Here is an 18,209-nt window from a genome sequence, read left to right as displayed (position 1 = left end):
GGCTAATCACTTCTAAAGGTCCTATCTACTGCCTAATATCTCACAATAGGTTAAGTGTCATTATGATTCAAGTGGGGCCATTCTAGACATGGTGAACAGTTGAACAAGGTGGAATCTAACAACACAAGAAGAGAGCTTCACAAAAGAATAAGAAAAAAAAAGATAGTGATTGTAAATCAGGTACAAAACTTTATTTTTGATCCATTCAGAATTCTCTTTGATCCTAAAAGTACCCCAGTGATACAACTATGGTAAAGAGATAAAATGATTCTGGGCTACAGAAATACACATTGGAGCACAAGAGTGATTTTCTTTTTCTCTTAGATGTCATTGGAGTTGGGTCAAGGGTAAAACGCCAAGTTCTCTTCATCTATTACAGCCTGTGCTATTGTCACTGCATGTGATCGACAGAGAAGATCCTTGAAACATCATGCTAGTCTGTATGAGAGTAAAATGGAGATTTCTTCCTCTATTTAGCTCATGTTCTCTCATTTACTTACATTCATTCTTTCATGGTAGCAGCTGATTAGATCTCGAGACATATGTGATTCTAGGGACCAGGACAGAACACTAGGATGGGTCAGCATGTGAAAGTGGCTGCCAGTTAGGGTATGTTTTGAGATATGTGAAGGTTAAAGTCATCAAAGTCACAAAAGTAAAAGGGAAATAGCATAGTTTCATCAGCATAGCAAACGTTGGAGACAGATCCCATTTCATTTTACAAATAGTCGTAGGAACAAGGGGAAGATGAGAATGGAGAAGAGGTCGTACGTCAAAAGAAGATCAACTTGACACTTCATTACTGCTTCTGAACCTAGACTGGAGAGTAGCTGCCTACCTGCCTCTGTGCATCTCAACATCTGAAATCATTGAGGCTCCTTTGATGGGGCAGACGGTCATAACAACCCATAGAGCTGCTGGGATGGAATGCTTGTCCTGGCAGAGAATGGATCACTGACAAGGGTTGTTCAAATTCCCGAGGAACAAACAGGAATGCCACACTCCAGTGCTCAAGATTAAATGACTTAACAGTGCTGGTAAAGAGAAAGTGATTTGAGATGTTTAAAAGAACGGAGCATGTTCCAGATCTCTCTCACTCTCATTATGCTACTGTTATGTTAAGACTCCAAAAGTTCATATTCTTAACATTAATTGACAAAATCCTGATAAGCCATTAACCTGTCGGAGTATGTGAGTAAACCCTGTGTTTCTGCAATGTGAATTTCAGTACAGACTATAAATAGGGAGAATGCTAATGTGTCTAAAATTTATCTTTTCACAAACTCAAAGAATTCGTGCAAGTTCCAGGAAGTTGACTTGGATTCGCCTTGAATAGTTCAGATGCACCCCTCAATTACCAGGCCCAAGCAGCCTAAGCCTCCCCACTTTCCCTCCCTCAATTACCCTCAATTACCCCTAAACTAAACTTTGTCCTGAGCTCTGCCAGCATCTTGCCAGGCCCAGGAGGCACCAGACAGGACCTGGAGAGTGGTGCGGTGGCCAGCTACTCTAGGACAAGGCCAGCTCCCCAGTTTTCTCAGGTCCACCCCCAAGATTTCCATGCCCACAAATCAGTAGGAAGCAGTGTTATTGTCCTTATTCCCCCTACTGCCATGCCTAACTCTTCATCTTTTTCAATAAAGAAGGGAGGAGTGTTTGCATCCAGGCACACCTGGCCCCACCCCTTGGGGACCTGGCAGAGTATGTTGCCCCCTGAGCATTTGGCAGGTGGTACCCTGGCCTGCTATGTGGCCTCTGCGGACATGCCCTGTGCCAACTCCCTTTCAAAGGCAGAACTCTGCCTACTTCTTCCTCTTTCCTCTTCTTCTTCCCCTCCATGTCTGTCTCTCCCTCCATTCCCCCAGCTCTCTCTCTCTCTGCTTCTCAGTACATTTCTTTCTCCCTCTTTCTCCTCTCTCTCTCCCTCTTCCCAAGAGGCTCTGCACTCCCTTTCTCTCTCATCTTTCCCTTCCCTTCCCCCACTCCCTTCCCTTCCCCCAATAAAACTTCCCAGTAAGCTTTGTTTGCATAGAGTGCCTGTCTCTCTCCTGCCATGGGACTCCTTGGGTCTGCCAAGGTCCCTTTCGAAACACATTATAATAATATACCCTTTCTGTACATATCTAGATATAATGCTTGTCCATTAGGCATAGTCAGAGATTGATCATAGATCTTAGCAAACTCAGCAAGTGGTGGTTTTTTTGTTTTGTTTTTCTTGTTGAAGAGTTTACTTGTTCATTTAAAGGTAGCAGTTCACAGATTCTCATCAACATATTCAAATCACCATCCTCACTACTCCTGTGCTTTGGTTAACAATGCGAGTCACCAAGTTCTGAGGTGGCACAGCAGTCTATCTGGTATTCTAGAGGCTTCTGAGTAACCATAGGTAGGTGCCTTGTGTCCAGGGAGGCTGTGCTTGTGCAAAAGCATGACTCATGTCCAGACAACTGAGACCACAGGGTTTCACTGCAATGCTCAGAAAGGCAAGCACTTAAACACAAGAGCATCACTTACTCTAGGTTTTGCTACTTAGTCTTTTCAGACTATCCTGGGTACCTGGAACTTCAGAAAGCAAAGCTGTGGGTCTGTGGAGCAATACCACAACAATGTGTGTAAGATATTTGCCATCTGCCTTACATTGTACAGAAATCTCATTCATTTTTCTCCTTAAGATCACTTTTTCACCAGAATAATTCATTTCCTATGGATAAGGGATATTAAGTAGGCAAATGTATAGTTTTAAAAGGAGATTAAATAGCTAGGCATGGTGACTCATATTTTTAGTCCCAGCCAAGCTGGTCAATCCAGAGAGTTCTAGGTTATCCAGGATAAAATAGAGATACCTTGTCTCAAAACCAAAACCAAACCAAACCAAAAACAAAACAAAAACAGCAACATCAAAAGAAAATCAAAAGATTATGAAAAAAAAACCAAAACCAAAATAAAACAACAAAAACAAAAACCAGAAGAAAGTGGATTAATGCTGTTAGCACTAAAGGGAAATGCATGCATTTGTGTTGTGTACATAGCTACATATGTTTAATCTCAATGGTTCAAACCTACAGAAATGGAGAAAGGGGAGGAACCCAGTGACAATACTGTCCTGTGGAAATTGCCCAAACCTTTAGCCTGCAAAGCTGAATAGCCAGAGTTGTCACAAACACCTGCAGCAAAGGCCAGAAAGCTGGACGTGACTGTTTAAGTTAAAGCTGCAACACTTACCAGGATCTGATTCTGCAGTTCATTTTATGTTTTTAAGGGCCATTCTAGCTAAGCTGTAAGGATGTTTTTTTAAATAAAAATAAATTTAATTTTTTTTTATTATTTGACAAATGTGTGAGTGTGTGTTTGGTGCAAAGTGCTATTGTGAAACACGTTTGCCATATAGAATGATCAGCTCAGCTTAACTAACATACCCATTATCTCATATTCTTTTTCTTGTGATGAAAACAATTACAAATTTGAAATATAGAGCACAGTGCATGGCAGTTTAGTAGTGAGATTCTCTTGAAATAGATAATGCATTATTATTTGTTATAGGTGCCATTTTGTGCAACAGATCACTTAATTCTGGTGACACGCCATTTTCCATATCTGTCACCCTCCTTCAGCCTCTGTGAATTACCAACCTACTCAACTTTAGATCCATAAACTAGTGAGATCGGGTGGCATTTTTCCTTCTGTATCTGGCTCGTTTCACATGTCTTTTAGGGTCCACTGTATGGTAAGATACCCCCCCCCCCAAGGCTGAGTAACAGTCCATTATCTATTTGGTAACATTTAGAATTCATTGATCTGATGGTGAAAACCTTAGGTTGGTGCTGTATCTCCACTGCTGTGGTCAGTGCGGTGATGCACACAGGGATGCAGATACAAAAGAAGAGTATGCGGTGAACTTGGCGGTGTATGGCCACTCCTCTTACTGTTCCACTGGAAGTTGTGTGCTGAGACTGTGTTTATAGATTCCAAGAACAGGACATGTCTGATACCTTTTTCCTTTGAGTAATTCACCTACACTCGGTTAAAATTCTGTGACTATATAGTACCCCTGTAGATGGCTGCACGAAGCAAGGTTATTCCGTTAATTATGCCTTGTGTTTCTTTACTGACCATAGTTTACTCACTAAAAAGTATTAGGTTTTTTTTGTTTTGTGTGTGCTTATGCACACGCACACACACACACACACACACACACACACACACACGGACACGGCACAGTGTTAACTTCAATGTACAACAGGTTAAGCCTGGCAAGGATGAGACACACCAGTAGACTCTATAGCCCTATGAGAGAAGGTACCCAGAGTTACTGACACCTAGAGGAGGGAGTGAATCTTTTGTGGGGGGTCAGAGGCGTGAGGGATGGATTCTATCAGGGGAGCTGACATTTCAGTTATACATGTCAAGAAAGGTTAGTGAGAATCTGCAGGTACTGAAGGGGCTGAGGTGAAGGGATAAAGGGCTAAGGGACACTTTGCGATATGTCACTGTTGAAGTGTAGACTATGTGCCTCAGACTAGATGCCCACTAATCCAGCCCTTAGGTCGCAATCATCACGGAATAGCAGAGGAAAAAGCGCCCATCCTTGGTGAAGAGTAACAAATGCTGCTCATTAGGAAGTCTATTAGGTAAAGGGATCTTTGGATAATTTGTTCTTTCCTCTGTGTCTCACTAAGATGTGGTCTGAGTGAAAGGTCACTTCACTGTCCTGAAGGTGTATATATATATATGCATAACACATACCCCAGCATGGGTTAGAATCCTCATGGGTGCAGTCTGGGTTTGGTGCTATTCTGGCTGTCATGGAATGCACAGCCACTGTAATTTATGGCTCATTCCTTTTCTTCTCGACTCCAAGCTCTCAATAGACTGCACAACCCTGTGACATCAGAGGTTTTACTTCTCACTATAGTCCTTGAGAGCAGTCTGGTACACAGCCAGATCTCCAAAAAAGCTAGAGGTCTGGACAGCAAAACCCTGGCCTTTTCTTCGGTGCTGGGACACTATGCTTACTGACATATTATTTTACCGATGCTGTCATTCTAGAGGTCATCACCCTCATTGTTGTGGAATTGGGACAAGGGGGTTTTCTGTGAGAGACCCTTCTCTAGCGCCTCAGAGAGATCCCCTTGACCTTTTCATAGACACTTTTTCCCGACAGTGTCCAGCTAGTAGCTCCATCTGGCTTCGAACTGGCAATCTTCCTGCCTCAGCTTCCTGAGTGCTTGGATCACAGGTGTATCCTAGCATATCTCGCTTATCGGCAATATTTTAATTTTCCAGCTTTCTTTGGGTTTTAGCTTTGAGTGGGAAAAAAGTGCACTGGATTCACCCCTGCCTCTTCCTCTCTGTCCCTACCTCCAACTCTTCTTACCACTTCCCCCAGCTTCCACCTCACAGATTCCTTCCAGGCCATCCAGTGCCATCAAGGCTCCCACCTTATGTCTGGGACAGGTTATAGCAGCCCCAGGTGGAGGTGTTAACAGCAGAACAGATTGCATGGCCTGACCCTGTGAAGCCAAACAGATGCTCTGATGATGAGGGCGGGGTTTAGCTCTTTGCTTTTCTCTGTCTGTGCTGTTGGATACAAGGAGAGGAGAGGAGAGATTTTGAGAGGTCGAGTTGGGAGAAGGGGCAAGTTCAGGTTTAAACAGGACTGGAATGTTGTTTAATAAGAGAAAAGTGGGTTTCCATCTAGAGAATCAGACTAACTACAGGGCTCTCCACAGAATGAAAGGCAAAGAAACTGCAAAGAAAGAAAACTTTGTGGCTATTGTAGAAGTTGGGTTTCAGGACCATCACTCTGTTTGACTTTGTTCTTTCCCTTTTTCATCATCCAGAACTTTGAAATGTCTCTTCTAAATTATGACTGAGGGACAAGTCAGAGGCCACACTGTAACACTAGGGATTCTGATGCTAATTTTGACAGCCAAGGGACCCATGATACACCAGGTCTGGGATATAGATCCATAGTGTTTGCATCCAGGGAGGCCAGGTGATGTGAAGAAAATGAACTCCTTCCTTCCTTCCCTCCATCCCTCCCTTCCTCCCTCCTTCCCTTCCTCTCTCTAAGATCTCATGGTATAACCCAGGCTGGCCTTGAACTCATTACACAGCCTATGTTAACCTCAAACTTGATATCTTCCTTTAAGAGCTGTTGACTACAGGCTTGTAGCATCACCCGCAAGGCTACAGAGGAGAATTGTATGAGTGGCTGAAAATAAGTGATTTGCAGGCACATGCAGAGGCAGTGTTTGATCTAATCTGACTTTGGGGAATGGAAGCTGCTCTTCTCTGCTCCTTCCATTACTTCTGTGGTCACACCATGGTTTAACCTGTGTGTGTACTGTGCTGATGGGATTGCCTGGCTGTCTTTAAACGTGCCTTTTAATTAGGCCCCTGGGCAGCAAGTGCTGTGGGGGCACCAGGTAACCCTTAGCTGGACCATGCCAGTTCAGTGCTTCCTCTGACTTGGGCATCAAGTCAGACAGAAGCCAATTGGACAGAAGCCAATCACTGCTAAATGGCCACCTCTTGAGAAGACTGCCCTTCGATCCACTGACTTGTTATTTTCTCGTGTTCCCACTCCTCTTAAATTTAAATGGAATTTTGTTGGATCTAATGTTAAATTCAGTGTTGCTCCTGATCAAGAGGCCAGTTCATCAGGTTATCTCCCCTGAGTCTATGGCATTCCATCCTCAGCCTGCCCCAGAGTTTATGAACTAGGTACAGCTGTCCTTTGCAGGATGTGGGCCTGTGCATGGGGAAGTAGTAGATTTTTGTCCCAGGCATGGTCCAGAATCCTCAATCCTCAATGGCACGCACGGAGAACCTGGGGAGTCTATGGAATCAAGTTTTGATTTTCCATTTAGGTACAATTAGAAAACTCCATCTCCAGGGCTGGATCTTTGAACTGGTGGATTTAGTTTGTAAAAGGAAAAAGAATGACTTGACTTTGGATCACATTGGATGAGCAGATCTGGCATGAGGGGTAGGACAGCAGAGAGCTGCTTTTATTTTTATTTCGTTTACTTTATTTCTCTTAGAGCAGCTTTGCTAGACTCTACGATAAAGTCGTGCATATGCCCAGCACATTTTCTGACTATGCTAGCATCACACAAAGTTCTGCAGTCACATTTTCCTAGCAGACAGTCTTGGCTGCTAATTACTATTGTGGCCTCAGATGGCCCAGTATAAAGGGAAAGCTACCCCAGGACTGGTTGGAGCTGGCAGAAGGGAGGCAGGCACCTGCTGTGCCTCAGTCCCTGGCCACCCTGTCTCACTCTCCCCCACCCCTTCTGTGGCTTTCCTAAGCAGGGCACACCATGGCTTCCTCTGCATGTGGCCAGGCGATAAAGCATGCTCTTTAGGGAGTAGTCCTTGGGTTCTGCACTTGGGTGCCCATCCAGGAGCAGGAAATATTCCCCAGGGGAACTGGCCCTAAGATCCCCTTTTGGGGGCTGTGGCATCAGATGGGACTCAGACATCTTTGTGCTACAAGCTGCTGGTATGCCTGGACTCACCTTGCTGGTTCTAGGCAAACTCAGCCCAGCACACTAAGCTGAGTCCAATGTCTGGGCTAAAGCAGACAGCATCCTTTGCTTGATCTGTGGTCCTCAAATGACTGTTCTGTTTTCAACCTCCTGGTTTGCAGCTCCCAGACAATAGCCTCCAAGAGCCTAAACTGGCGAAACACGAAGCTGGGAAAGAAAACTCAGGAACCTGTGTGAATAAGCTCCTGGGAGCCCCATCACACGCCAGAGGAAGGGCAATGTTCCACTCTGAGTCTCAAGGAGATGATAGGAGACCTCAGCACACTTAATTCCCTGGGAGGAAAAACCTCACATTGTCCAGAATCTGGCAGCCTCCAGTGTAACACCCGTGTGACCTTAAGTAAACAATGGTCACGGTTCACTCTTGGTTACCTCCTTTCTGAGTAGGACAGAGAGTTCCAAGCCTCACTTGGTCACGCGGGCTTTGGCGTCTGCCTGTTGTCTTGAGGCAGCAGCTGAACCTAAAATAAAGACAGTACATCACAACATTCGGGAATATTGGGAAGCCATTATTACATAACTGCCGTGTTCAAAATATGGACAGCAACTGTCATTTGTCACTGCAGTGGTGCTGTGGGAAGGGCTTTGAAAGCATGCCACTGCCTCACATTAGTTAGAATTGGAGGTCTCTGCCCCTGCAGACCTCACTTCCTTCTTCCCAATCTCCCTCCCTCTGTCCCCTTCTTCCTTCTGTGTCTTCCCTTCTTCCTTTTGCTTAGACTCATATTCTGTCCCCTGGTTATTGAAGGAGTTATATCATGTTCCTCTTAAGTTTTCCTGGTGGGCTTGTAAGGCCTTCAAACTGATTCCTAATGTGCCTGCCCGGAAGGCTTTCTTTTTTTTAATATTTACTTTCATATTTTAGCACGCTCTCTCTTTCTCTCTCTCTCTCTCTCTCTCTCTCTCTCTCTCTCTCTTTCTCTCTCTCTCTCTCTCTGTGTGTGTGTGTGTGTGTGTCTGCACATGAGTACAGTTGCTCATGGACTCATGGATGTCAACAACATCATATCACCTGGAGCTGGAGTTATGGACGGTTGTGAGTTACCTATTGTGCTTCCTGAGACTTGAACTCAGGACATCTGCAAGAGGAGCCGGCAGTCTTAACCACTGGACCATTTCTCTAGCTTTCTTACCCACAGCGGTCTTTTTGTCTCCACCTTCAAACCTTGGCAAAGGCAGTGCTCTGTATCCTAGCTTGTGTTTCTACCCATATTAGATGGTTTGATGGGTACCTTAGAACTCATGGCACCACGTATGTCCATTCCTCTCTGAATGTACCCCAAATGTACATGCAAATATAAGAGAAATAAGTAGCAGAAAGAGAAGGCTTGCAGAGAACAGCAGGCAAATACCCACAGCAGCTGCCATAATTGCAGGCAGCATTGCCATCAAGGCCAGTGCGAGCAGGAATCCAGGGTAGGGAACAAGCGCTGGGCTAAGAGAATGTGAAAGCCTGTGTTTGTTTAAGGACTTGAAGGTCAGTTTTAGAGGACAGATTGTGCTAACTGTTTTGTTCTTCAAGGTCTTATCACTAACAGCAGCAGTGCCTCAATCATTGTCAGTAAAGGACAGACCAAAAAGCAAACCAGCTTATTCAAGCCAGAGAATTTACGGGACAGACACTGAATGGAGGAGGAGAGTAACTAGAAACTGTGAAGTGGAGTAGCTGTACCTGGGTGTCAGCCTACTTGGGTTATTCCTGTTACTCTTCTCACTTGGAAAAAAAAAAAAAGCAACAGAGATAGAAATCCTACCCCGACACTGACTGTTTTACAGGCACACCTCTGTTGTTTTGAATTTATTCAAAGGTTGTGAAACCATCAGCACTATCTAATACCAGTCCATTTTCATTGTCCAAAAGAACATCAGTATTGTGACAAGGCAGTACAATGCATTTGTCAAAGCCCAGTCTCCAGCACACAGAGAACCCTAATGTGGACTAGGCTAATAAAATGGGAGCCTTCTCCACTTTGTGATGATAGTCAACTCCAAGCTGCTCTAAAAAGGAAACCCACGAGTTAAATAAATAAAACAAACAATAAACTCTCCATGCACATTGGCAGTCCCCTCCCCTGCCTTGTCCCTCATCTTCTGCAAACATTTATCTACTTCCCCTCTCTCATGTGGGCCCTTTTAGAACATGGATGTCGTTTGTTTTAGGCGAGTGTAGCAAGTTCATACACTAGAAATCGCAGCCCTATAATTCCTGTGTGTCCCTTCTGTAAATATCAGTGAACTATAAAATGCCATAAAAGTGAAGATGGCATAGGTAGCAATGTTCATGGTTTAAAAGTATAAAAACTACTTTGGGCTGGGCAAAACCCAAAGCACCAGGCCTGTTAAACTCCACCACGGGGATGGCAGCAGGGACTTGGACAATGATGGGGGGGAGCAGATCCCTGGAGCACAGGTCTGCAAACTCCACCACGGTTGGGCAGCCGGGACAGTGCTGTGGGGAAAGGGAGACGGATCCCTGGATGGCATTTGAAGAATGGACTGCGATAAGGTCCAGGCTAGAGGCTGGGACAGGTACTGGGGGTGAGATGCCTGGAGCAACACACAGTGTTTTTAATCTGCAGTAGGAGACATGGCAGAGAGTTACAGGGCAGAATGCTGGGGGAGGGGCTCACTGCATGTCAGCAGGGCTGGTGACATCACCACCAGAAGGGAAATTTGACCTGATCACTAAAGCACTGGTGCTGGGCTGGGATTTATTTATTTTTAAATTAGAAAAACAGAAGAAACCCTTTTATGCAATAGGTATCAGTTCTGTTCTTCCCATCCCCCAGCTCCTCTCCACCACTCGACCCATTCAACTCCATGTTCCCTGTCTCAAACAAACCAACCCCTAAAATGAAAATCAAAACAAATAATAAAAAAAAAATGCCAAACCAAATCAAATCAAAACAAAATAAAAGAAAAAAGCCCATAAAACCAAACCAAACCATGGAGTTCATTTTGTGTGGTTGACATACCCAGTGACGTCCTATTAGAGAAATTGATTTTCCAGGAGTGTCAGTTGCAAATGGCATCTTGGCTAGGGGTGAGGCTTTGTGTTACTTTCCTTCTCAATGTGGGGACCTTTAACCTGTGCACCTCCTGCGCATGCTCCCACAGTCTCCGTAAACTCTTACATTGTCAGTTCTCTTGTATCCAGAAGACATAGTTGCCAAGGTGATTGATTGCCCTCCACAACTTGATGGTAATGTCTTAGTTAGGTGATGAAACACCATGCCTAAAAAGCAAGTTGGGGATGAAAGGGTTTATTTAGCTTACACTTCCACATCACTCTTCATCATCTGAGGGAGTCAGGAAAGCAACTCAAACAGGGCAGAAACCTGAAGGCAGGAGCTGATGCAGAGACCATAGGTGGGTGCTGCTTACTGGCTTGTTCCTCGTGGCTTTCTTTGCTTGGTTATAGGACCCAGGACCACCAGCCCAGGCATGGTACCACTCACAATGGGCTGTGCTCTTTCCCAACAATCACCAATTAAGAAAATGTCCTACAGGCTTGCCTACAGCTGGGTCTTATAGAGGCATTTTCTCAATTGAGTCTCCTTGCTCTCTAATGTATCTAGCCTGTGTCAAATTGACATAAGATTAGCCAGTACAATACATTTACTTGTTATTGAATGTGGAGAAGTCAGTCTGGTGCTCTGCTAGAGACTTTGTCCCTACTGACTAACATTCATGGCACTGGAAGGTGCTATGCCTGATACTGGAGGAAAATGGTAATCATCAATAACCCCCATCTACAAATCCCACAGCATACAGCAACGATCTGTCTGCAAGATATACTTGTGCAATAGTGGCACAAATGTATGAATACAACCAACCACTCTGCTTGGCCGTAAGGACAACTCCATGAGATGAAACCCATACCTGATACGGCTAAAGTAGCCAAGAATCTGAGATAACACAGGTCATAGGACTAGGGGAAAACCTATGCTGCTATTCTAATAAAGGAACATAGTAATACAGTGACTCCTAATGACAGACTGATCACTGACCCCATAGGTCAATGACCTGTGGGTTTGAAAGGCTGTAGGAGATGAAGGGAAGAACCTGTGTGACTCCTTTATGGGCACACACTTCTTCCTTGGCCCCAGAAACCAACTGATTTGTTTTCTACTATTTTTTCAATAGAGTCGCACAAAGGAAATTATTGAGCATGAAACTTTAGAAAATACTTCTTTTTTATTTTAAGTGTGTGTGTGCATGTGTGCACATGTGCACATGCCCTTAGAGGCAAGAAGAGGGAGCTGTATTCACTGGAACTGGAGTGGCAGGCAGTTTAGAGCTGCCTGGCATGGGTGCTGGGAAAAGAATCAGATCCTTTGCAAGGACAGTGAAGGATCATAAGCACTATATGGGCTCTCTAGTCCTCCAGAATGTAGCCTTTTGAAGCTGACATTTTAATGTTGCTTGTTACTTTTGGGAGGCATTCAAGTGGCTGGCTATATCAAGAATTAATTGTTCCTTTTTACTGATGAGTAGTATCCCCCTGGGGAATGCACCAGAATTTGACTATCTACTCACTTATCAGAGGATACTTGTACTATTTACAGTTTGGGGTGATTATAAATAAAGTTCAGATGGGATAAATAATTTTACTCCTGATAAATCAGTTCTTTCTTTTTTCTTCTATCCAACAAGAAATTAGGTAACACTCATCAAAGAGAAAATTTGATGTATGACTTACCTCCAGGATGGCAATTATATTTCCTTCCTATGCTAAATATAATTTGTCTGTCACGCAAGGGCTTAAGCCACTGATGATGCTTGCTAAGGCTGACGAAGCGGCAATAGCAGCAATTAGATGCAATTATAGACATAGCACTTCTTAGAATGGAGCCTAGATACAGAATAGGTTGAGTAATAGAATCAGCTGGTCCAGCAGAGTAGACCCCCCCCCATTCTCTACTGTTTTATCACACCCCGCATAATGAAAACCTCTGGAACCATTTTCATCTTAGCTTTAACTTTATGTTCTTTTTGTTCTTATATAAAAGTACACAGTGCAGTAGGGCTGTGGGCTGAGTACTAACTCAGGGGTGTTAAGATGCTCTCTGTATTACCGCCAAGGTGCAAAGACATTTCTGGCTGGACCAGGTATGATATTACATTTTGAAATATGATTTACAACATACTGGCAGATTTTGTAAGTTTCTACTTCTGGTAGGCAAATACTGTGTTATTAAATTTCTACTCTTGAAAAATTAAACCATAAACCTTTTGTGTTTCTATTTCCTTTCAGTATTACTTTACAGTCCTTTTTGGACATGAAGGTCAGAAGCCACTGGAGCTGCGCTGTGAGGAGGAGCAGGCTGGAAAAGAATGGATGGAAGCCATTCACCAAGCCAGGTGTGGGTCATGTCTCGTTTTGGTTTGGGCTTATCATGGCTGCCAGTACTTTTGGAAGATTTTGTCACCATGAGTTGGTATCACCTTGGTCCTTCTTGTGTTCCTGTGGGGTGTTTGTTTACACTTCCCATGACTTTGTTTCAATTAAAGATAAAGAAAGCAGACATAAACAATAACAGTTACTGGTAGTAAACATGGATTTCTTCCTCCATACTATGTATAGACTAAGTGCTTCTCAATTAGAGAATTTATTAGATGTATGACCACCCCTCTCTACAGTCTGCTGTAGGGGGCTTACACTTACTTTCTCTTTTGCATGTAAGGAAAGAGAAGCCTGGAAGGTTAGTTCACTGGCTTAAGGTCACACAGTGAGGTGTCGCAGAGCTAGATATCCACTGAGAGGAGCCCACCTTTGCATCGCCTATCCCCCATACCCTCACTCCACGAAGTCCCTTTACTGAGCATAGTAACAAACTCCATCTAAGTCGAACAGAAAGATATGGTTTATTTTCCACTGTCATACCAGAGCTGTATATTAAATAGGAGTGAGAAATCTGAAAGTGAGACAGACAGCCTTTTTGTCTTCTCCATCCAAGTGCAGTTCCTTTGCCCCTGTGTGTGCTTGCTGCTTTTTGCCCATCTCCCCAGCCAGTGATGCTGTCTTAGTTACAGTTTTTATTACTGTGATAAACCCCATGACCAAAATAACTCGGAGAGGAAAGGGTTTGTTTATTTCATCTTACAGCTCAAGCCCATCATCCAGGGAACTCAGGGCAGGGACTCACGGCAGGAACCTGGAGGCAGGAGCTGATGCAGAACGTGGAGGAGTGCTGCTTGCTGGCTTGCTCTCCTTGCTTGCTCAGCCTGCTTCTTATCATGCCCATGATCACCAGTGCTGAAGTAGCACTGCCCACAGTGCCGTGGGTCCTTCCACATCAGTCGTCAATGAAGAAAATGCTCTATAGAGTTGCCCAAAGGCCAAGCCTATGGGGGCATTTTCTCAGTTGAGGACTCCTCTTTCCAAATGACTCTAGTTTGTGACAAGTTGAGATAAAACCAGCACAGGTGCCACATTTCACCTCCATGTTCAGTTCCTTTTCTCATCTTTCTGGTATTTCAAGGAAAAGCTCAGTAAGGAGCATTTTCTTTCTGAGCATCCGACAACGCTCCATCTCTCGTGTCTATTGTCTCTCACCATTTATCCCTGAGACTCTAGGACAGGTCATCCCCAGTCAATCCCCCTTCCAATCTGCATTGTGTACTTCGTGCAGACACTTAGCAACATAAGGCATTTCTGTGTAATTTCTACTTCCTGAGCAGGCTTGTGTGTACCTGAAGACTCAAGAGAAGGATGGAGGCACAATTATTGTTAAGTAAAATGAATTTCATATGCTAATTGTGCAGCAGGTGATCAGGTCGGTTAGTAGAAAAAAAGGAAACACCAGTCCCCAATGTTTTCTTTCTTCTTATGAATCCTTGACACAGTCATTCTGAAAATGTCTTTGACCTCCCTACTTTTCAGGGACGACTCTAACGCTAAGCACATTGCACACCTATTTTTTCCCCACTTTTTAAAAAAAATATTTTTATTTTACATATTGATCCCAGTTCCCTCTCCCTCCCTCTTTCCCTCTCTCCCACCCTCCCATGACCCCCTCCCACCTTCCCCTCCCAACCCCCCAATCTACGTGTAGGGTGATAACTTCCATGAGGGGTCATCTAAATCTGTCAAGTCATTTGGAGTAGGGACTAGACCTTCTCTCCTACCTCTAGGTTAAGGAAGTATCCCTCCATTGGGAATGTGCTTCCAAAGTCCTTTCTGTGCACCAGGGATCATCCTGATTCCACTGTCAGAGGTTCCTTAGACTACCCAGGTCTCTTGAGACCCATGTTCAGGGGGGTCTGAGTCAGTCCCACGCTGGATTCCCAGCTATCAGTCTGGGGGCCCATTAGCTCCTCCTTGTTCAGGTCAGCTGTTTCTGTAGCCTGGTCTTATCCTCCCTCTCTGCATCTGGATTCCAGTTCAGCTAGCTCTGTGTTTAGTTGTAGGTGTTTGCTTCTGTTCCCATCAGCTACTAGATGAGGGCTCTATGATGGTGGATAAGTTAGTTGTCGATCTCATTATCAGGGAAGGGCATTTATGGTAGCCTTTCCACTGTTGCTCAAATTGTTAGTTGGGGTCAGTCTTGTAGGTCTCTGGACATTTCTCCAGATTCAGTTTTCTCTTCAAACCTATAATGGCTCCCTCTTTTGTTCTCTCTCTCTCCCTCCCTCCCTTCACCCCCTCTCTCCCTGTCTCTCTCTCCTCTCATCTCTCATCTCTCTTCTATTCCTCCCCTGGCTCAATCTTCATAGTCCAACGTGCTTTCCTCTCCTCCCATTCTCTTTCTCCTAGTTCCCTCTCCACTCACTGCCCCCTCCCCATGCTCTGGAGATCTTGTCCCTTTCCCCTTCTGTGAGGGACCTTATGTGAATCTCTTAGAATCCTCCTTGTATCCTAGTTTCTCTGGCAGTGTGAATTATAGGCCTTTGCTCTATCTCTAAAATCCATATATGTGTGAGTACATACCATGTTCCTCTTTTTGTGACTGGGTTACCTCCTTCGAGATGGTTTCTTCAAGTTCCATCCATTTGCCTGCAAATTTCAAGATTCCATTGTGTCCCCCCCCCCCAACCCCCGCAGAGTAGTATTCCATTGTGTAAATGTGCCACATCTTCTTTATCCATTCTTCAGTTGAGGGGCATCTAGGTTGCTTCCAGGTACTTGCTATTACAAATAATGCTGCTACAAACATAGTTGAACACGTCTTTGTTGCATGGATGTGGATCATTTGGATATATGCCTAAGAGGGGGATTGCCGGGTCCTGTGGTAGCCTGATTCCCATTTTTCTAAGGAACGGCCATACTGATCTCCAAAATGGCTGTACAAGTTTGCACTCCCACCAGCACTGGAGGAGTGTTCCCCTTTCTCCACATCCTCTTCAGCATAAGTCATTGGTGTGTAACGAGTACGGTTTTTCCTCCTGCTGCCTAGTCTTGTCCTGCAGCCGCGCCAGCCCCAATTAACACACAGAGACTCTGTATTTGATATTATGCTGTTGGCCAGGTGCTAGTTTCTTATCGGCTAGCTCTGTCTTAATTATTAACCCATTTCTATGTATTTCCACGTGGTCTTACCGAGAGCAGAGGAATGGCCGTTCTGTTCTCTCCAGGCTCTCCATCCTGACCCCTCCTCCCTACTTCCTATTTCCTCCTTGTCTCCTAGTCCCTCCTATCTTCCTTTCCTATTGGCCAACAGTGCTTTATTCATTAACCAGTATGAGAAACATATATACAGAATGACATCTCCCATCATTGGTGTTTCTAATTTTAGCCATTCTGACAGGAGTAAGATGGTATCTCTTGTTGTTTTGATTTGCATTTCCTTGATAGCTAAGGATATTGAGCACTTTCTTAAGTGCCTTTCAGCCTTTTTGATTTTCTCTATTGAGAATTCTCTATTCAGTTCTGTACCCTATTTTTGATAGGGTTATTTAGTGTTTTGGTGACTAGTCTCTTGAGTTTTTTGTATATTTTGGAGGTCAGCCTTCTGTCAGATGTAGGTGAAGATCTTCTCCCAGACTGTAGGCTGCCGTTTGGTCTTGTCCTTCTCTTCCTCACCCTTCTTTCTCTGCTCAGTTTTTCATTTCTTTTTCTCTTTCTTCAAAGATGAAAGTAGAATAACGTGAGATCAGGGTTGAAAGTAAAAGGTATCAACTGCAAAATATTTCACTTCTTTTTATTTCTCTTCTGAGTAATGCTCTGACATGCAGTTGGCAACCAATGCTCATCCCCGGGGCAGCTCTGCGAAGCGGGGACAGGTCCACTGCTCGGTGCTCTGTTGCCTGCTGCCTGAGCTCCAGGGTTGGGGCTGATGCAACATGACTTAAGAAGGTCAGGCCTTCAAAGATGATGCACCAAGGTGGCAAGGTAGAGAGCCCTGGGGCCATTTTCAGTCACAATCTTTGTAGCTATGTCTGCTTTTTACCTGGGCATTAAAATGAAGTGTGTACCTTAAACGTGTGTATTTGACCATACTTTCCATCCCAGACGAGCAGGGACCACTGAATACCACAACTGACTTTACAGTTAATTGCCATGTGAGTATTTTGTTGAATTGGATGCAGTGTGAATTATTTTTAAAGATGAGTGGATTTCAGAAGAGAGGTGTTTTGTTTGTTTGTGTCACTATGTCGTGCTAAGATTGTTGTCACACGTGTGGGTGTGGTCAGTGCTTAGTTGTGTTTGAGACAGGTTGACATTTACGGAATGCTTGATTCTGTCTGGAGGCAGACCCGAGGAACCACTTCTGTGGTTTAGATGGTGGTAATACCCTTTTCCCCTTTAGATTTGAAGATCTGCTTCGTGGTTGATCTCTCTCTCTTTTTTTTTTTTCCCCTCGATGCTCTGGCTTTGTTTGTTCTTTGTACTTGCTTAGTTCTTTGATGGCTCCTTTGAATCGGACTGCTGTATGTTTGTGCCCTTTTATTTGCCTTTTTCAGTTGAATTGACTGTGAAATATGTATTTCCTAAATCAGGGAGTAATAACACAGAGTCTCACTTTGCTGTTTGCCCTCACTTTATTTGTCTGCAAACAATGCTGTAAAGTTAACGAAGCTGCTTCAGACAGAAGATCATTAGCCACTTTTTCTTGACATTGTGCACGAAACACAACTAATGAGTTGGGCTTGGATGGCTAAACACTTCACTTTTAGGGGACAATCTGGTGACGCTAATTTGGCATTGCTAACTTGCAATGGAAAATTTTAAAGTAGTCAATAGCTAGGTCTATATTGATTCCTCTTTTCAAAAGTCAGAGCTTTTGGTCAATCAGTAACCAAAATTAGCACAAGGCTTGTTCTTTTCTGAGTTATAAATCCTCTTGTAGACACTACACACGGCTACCATTTCTGTGTTCTTGAGTGACTTCCCCAAAACACCTAGTAGTGCTGTCTTTATGCATCACGGAAGGCATACTGATGTCTTGGCTCTTGTGTCAGAGCAGCCTCCATATTACATTTTATGGGGTGTCCAATTGCATATTTCTTCCTCTATGTCTTGTCCAGAAAATTATATCATTGGAGTATTGTAGTATTTTCAACTCGAAACTTCAACTCAGTCCAGGAAAGTTGGTGTTAGAGTTTTGCACACAGTTGCTCAACATGATATTCTAGAACACTGACACACTTAACATTTTATTCCACACATGTTATGACATGGGAATGTGGGAAGCTGCTACCAAGACTCAGCCC

At 44.1% G+C, this 18,209-nt stretch overlaps 1 protein-coding gene across 1 annotated transcript in view; it reads left to right on the top strand.

The window, feature by feature from the left end:
- Rasgrf2 (Ras protein specific guanine nucleotide releasing factor 2) overlaps window positions 1–18,209 on the top strand; it is a 200,098-nt gene that overhangs the window by 46,155 nt on the left and 135,734 nt on the right. Inside the window, exon 2 of the mRNA XM_051182963.1 lies at window positions 12,811–12,917. Within this exon, the coding sequence (XP_051038920.1) occupies window positions 12,811–12,917 (107 nt within the window). The remainder of the gene's footprint in view (window positions 1–12,810; window positions 12,918–18,209) is intronic.

This window comes from Phodopus roborovskii, unplaced genomic scaffold (genome assembly GCF_943737965.1).
Source record: "Phodopus roborovskii unplaced genomic scaffold, PHOROB, whole genome shotgun sequence".
In the NCBI taxonomy this organism is placed as follows: Eukaryota; Metazoa; Chordata; class Mammalia; order Rodentia; family Cricetidae; genus Phodopus; species Phodopus roborovskii.
This window is presented reverse-complemented; position numbering and strand designations above follow the sequence as displayed.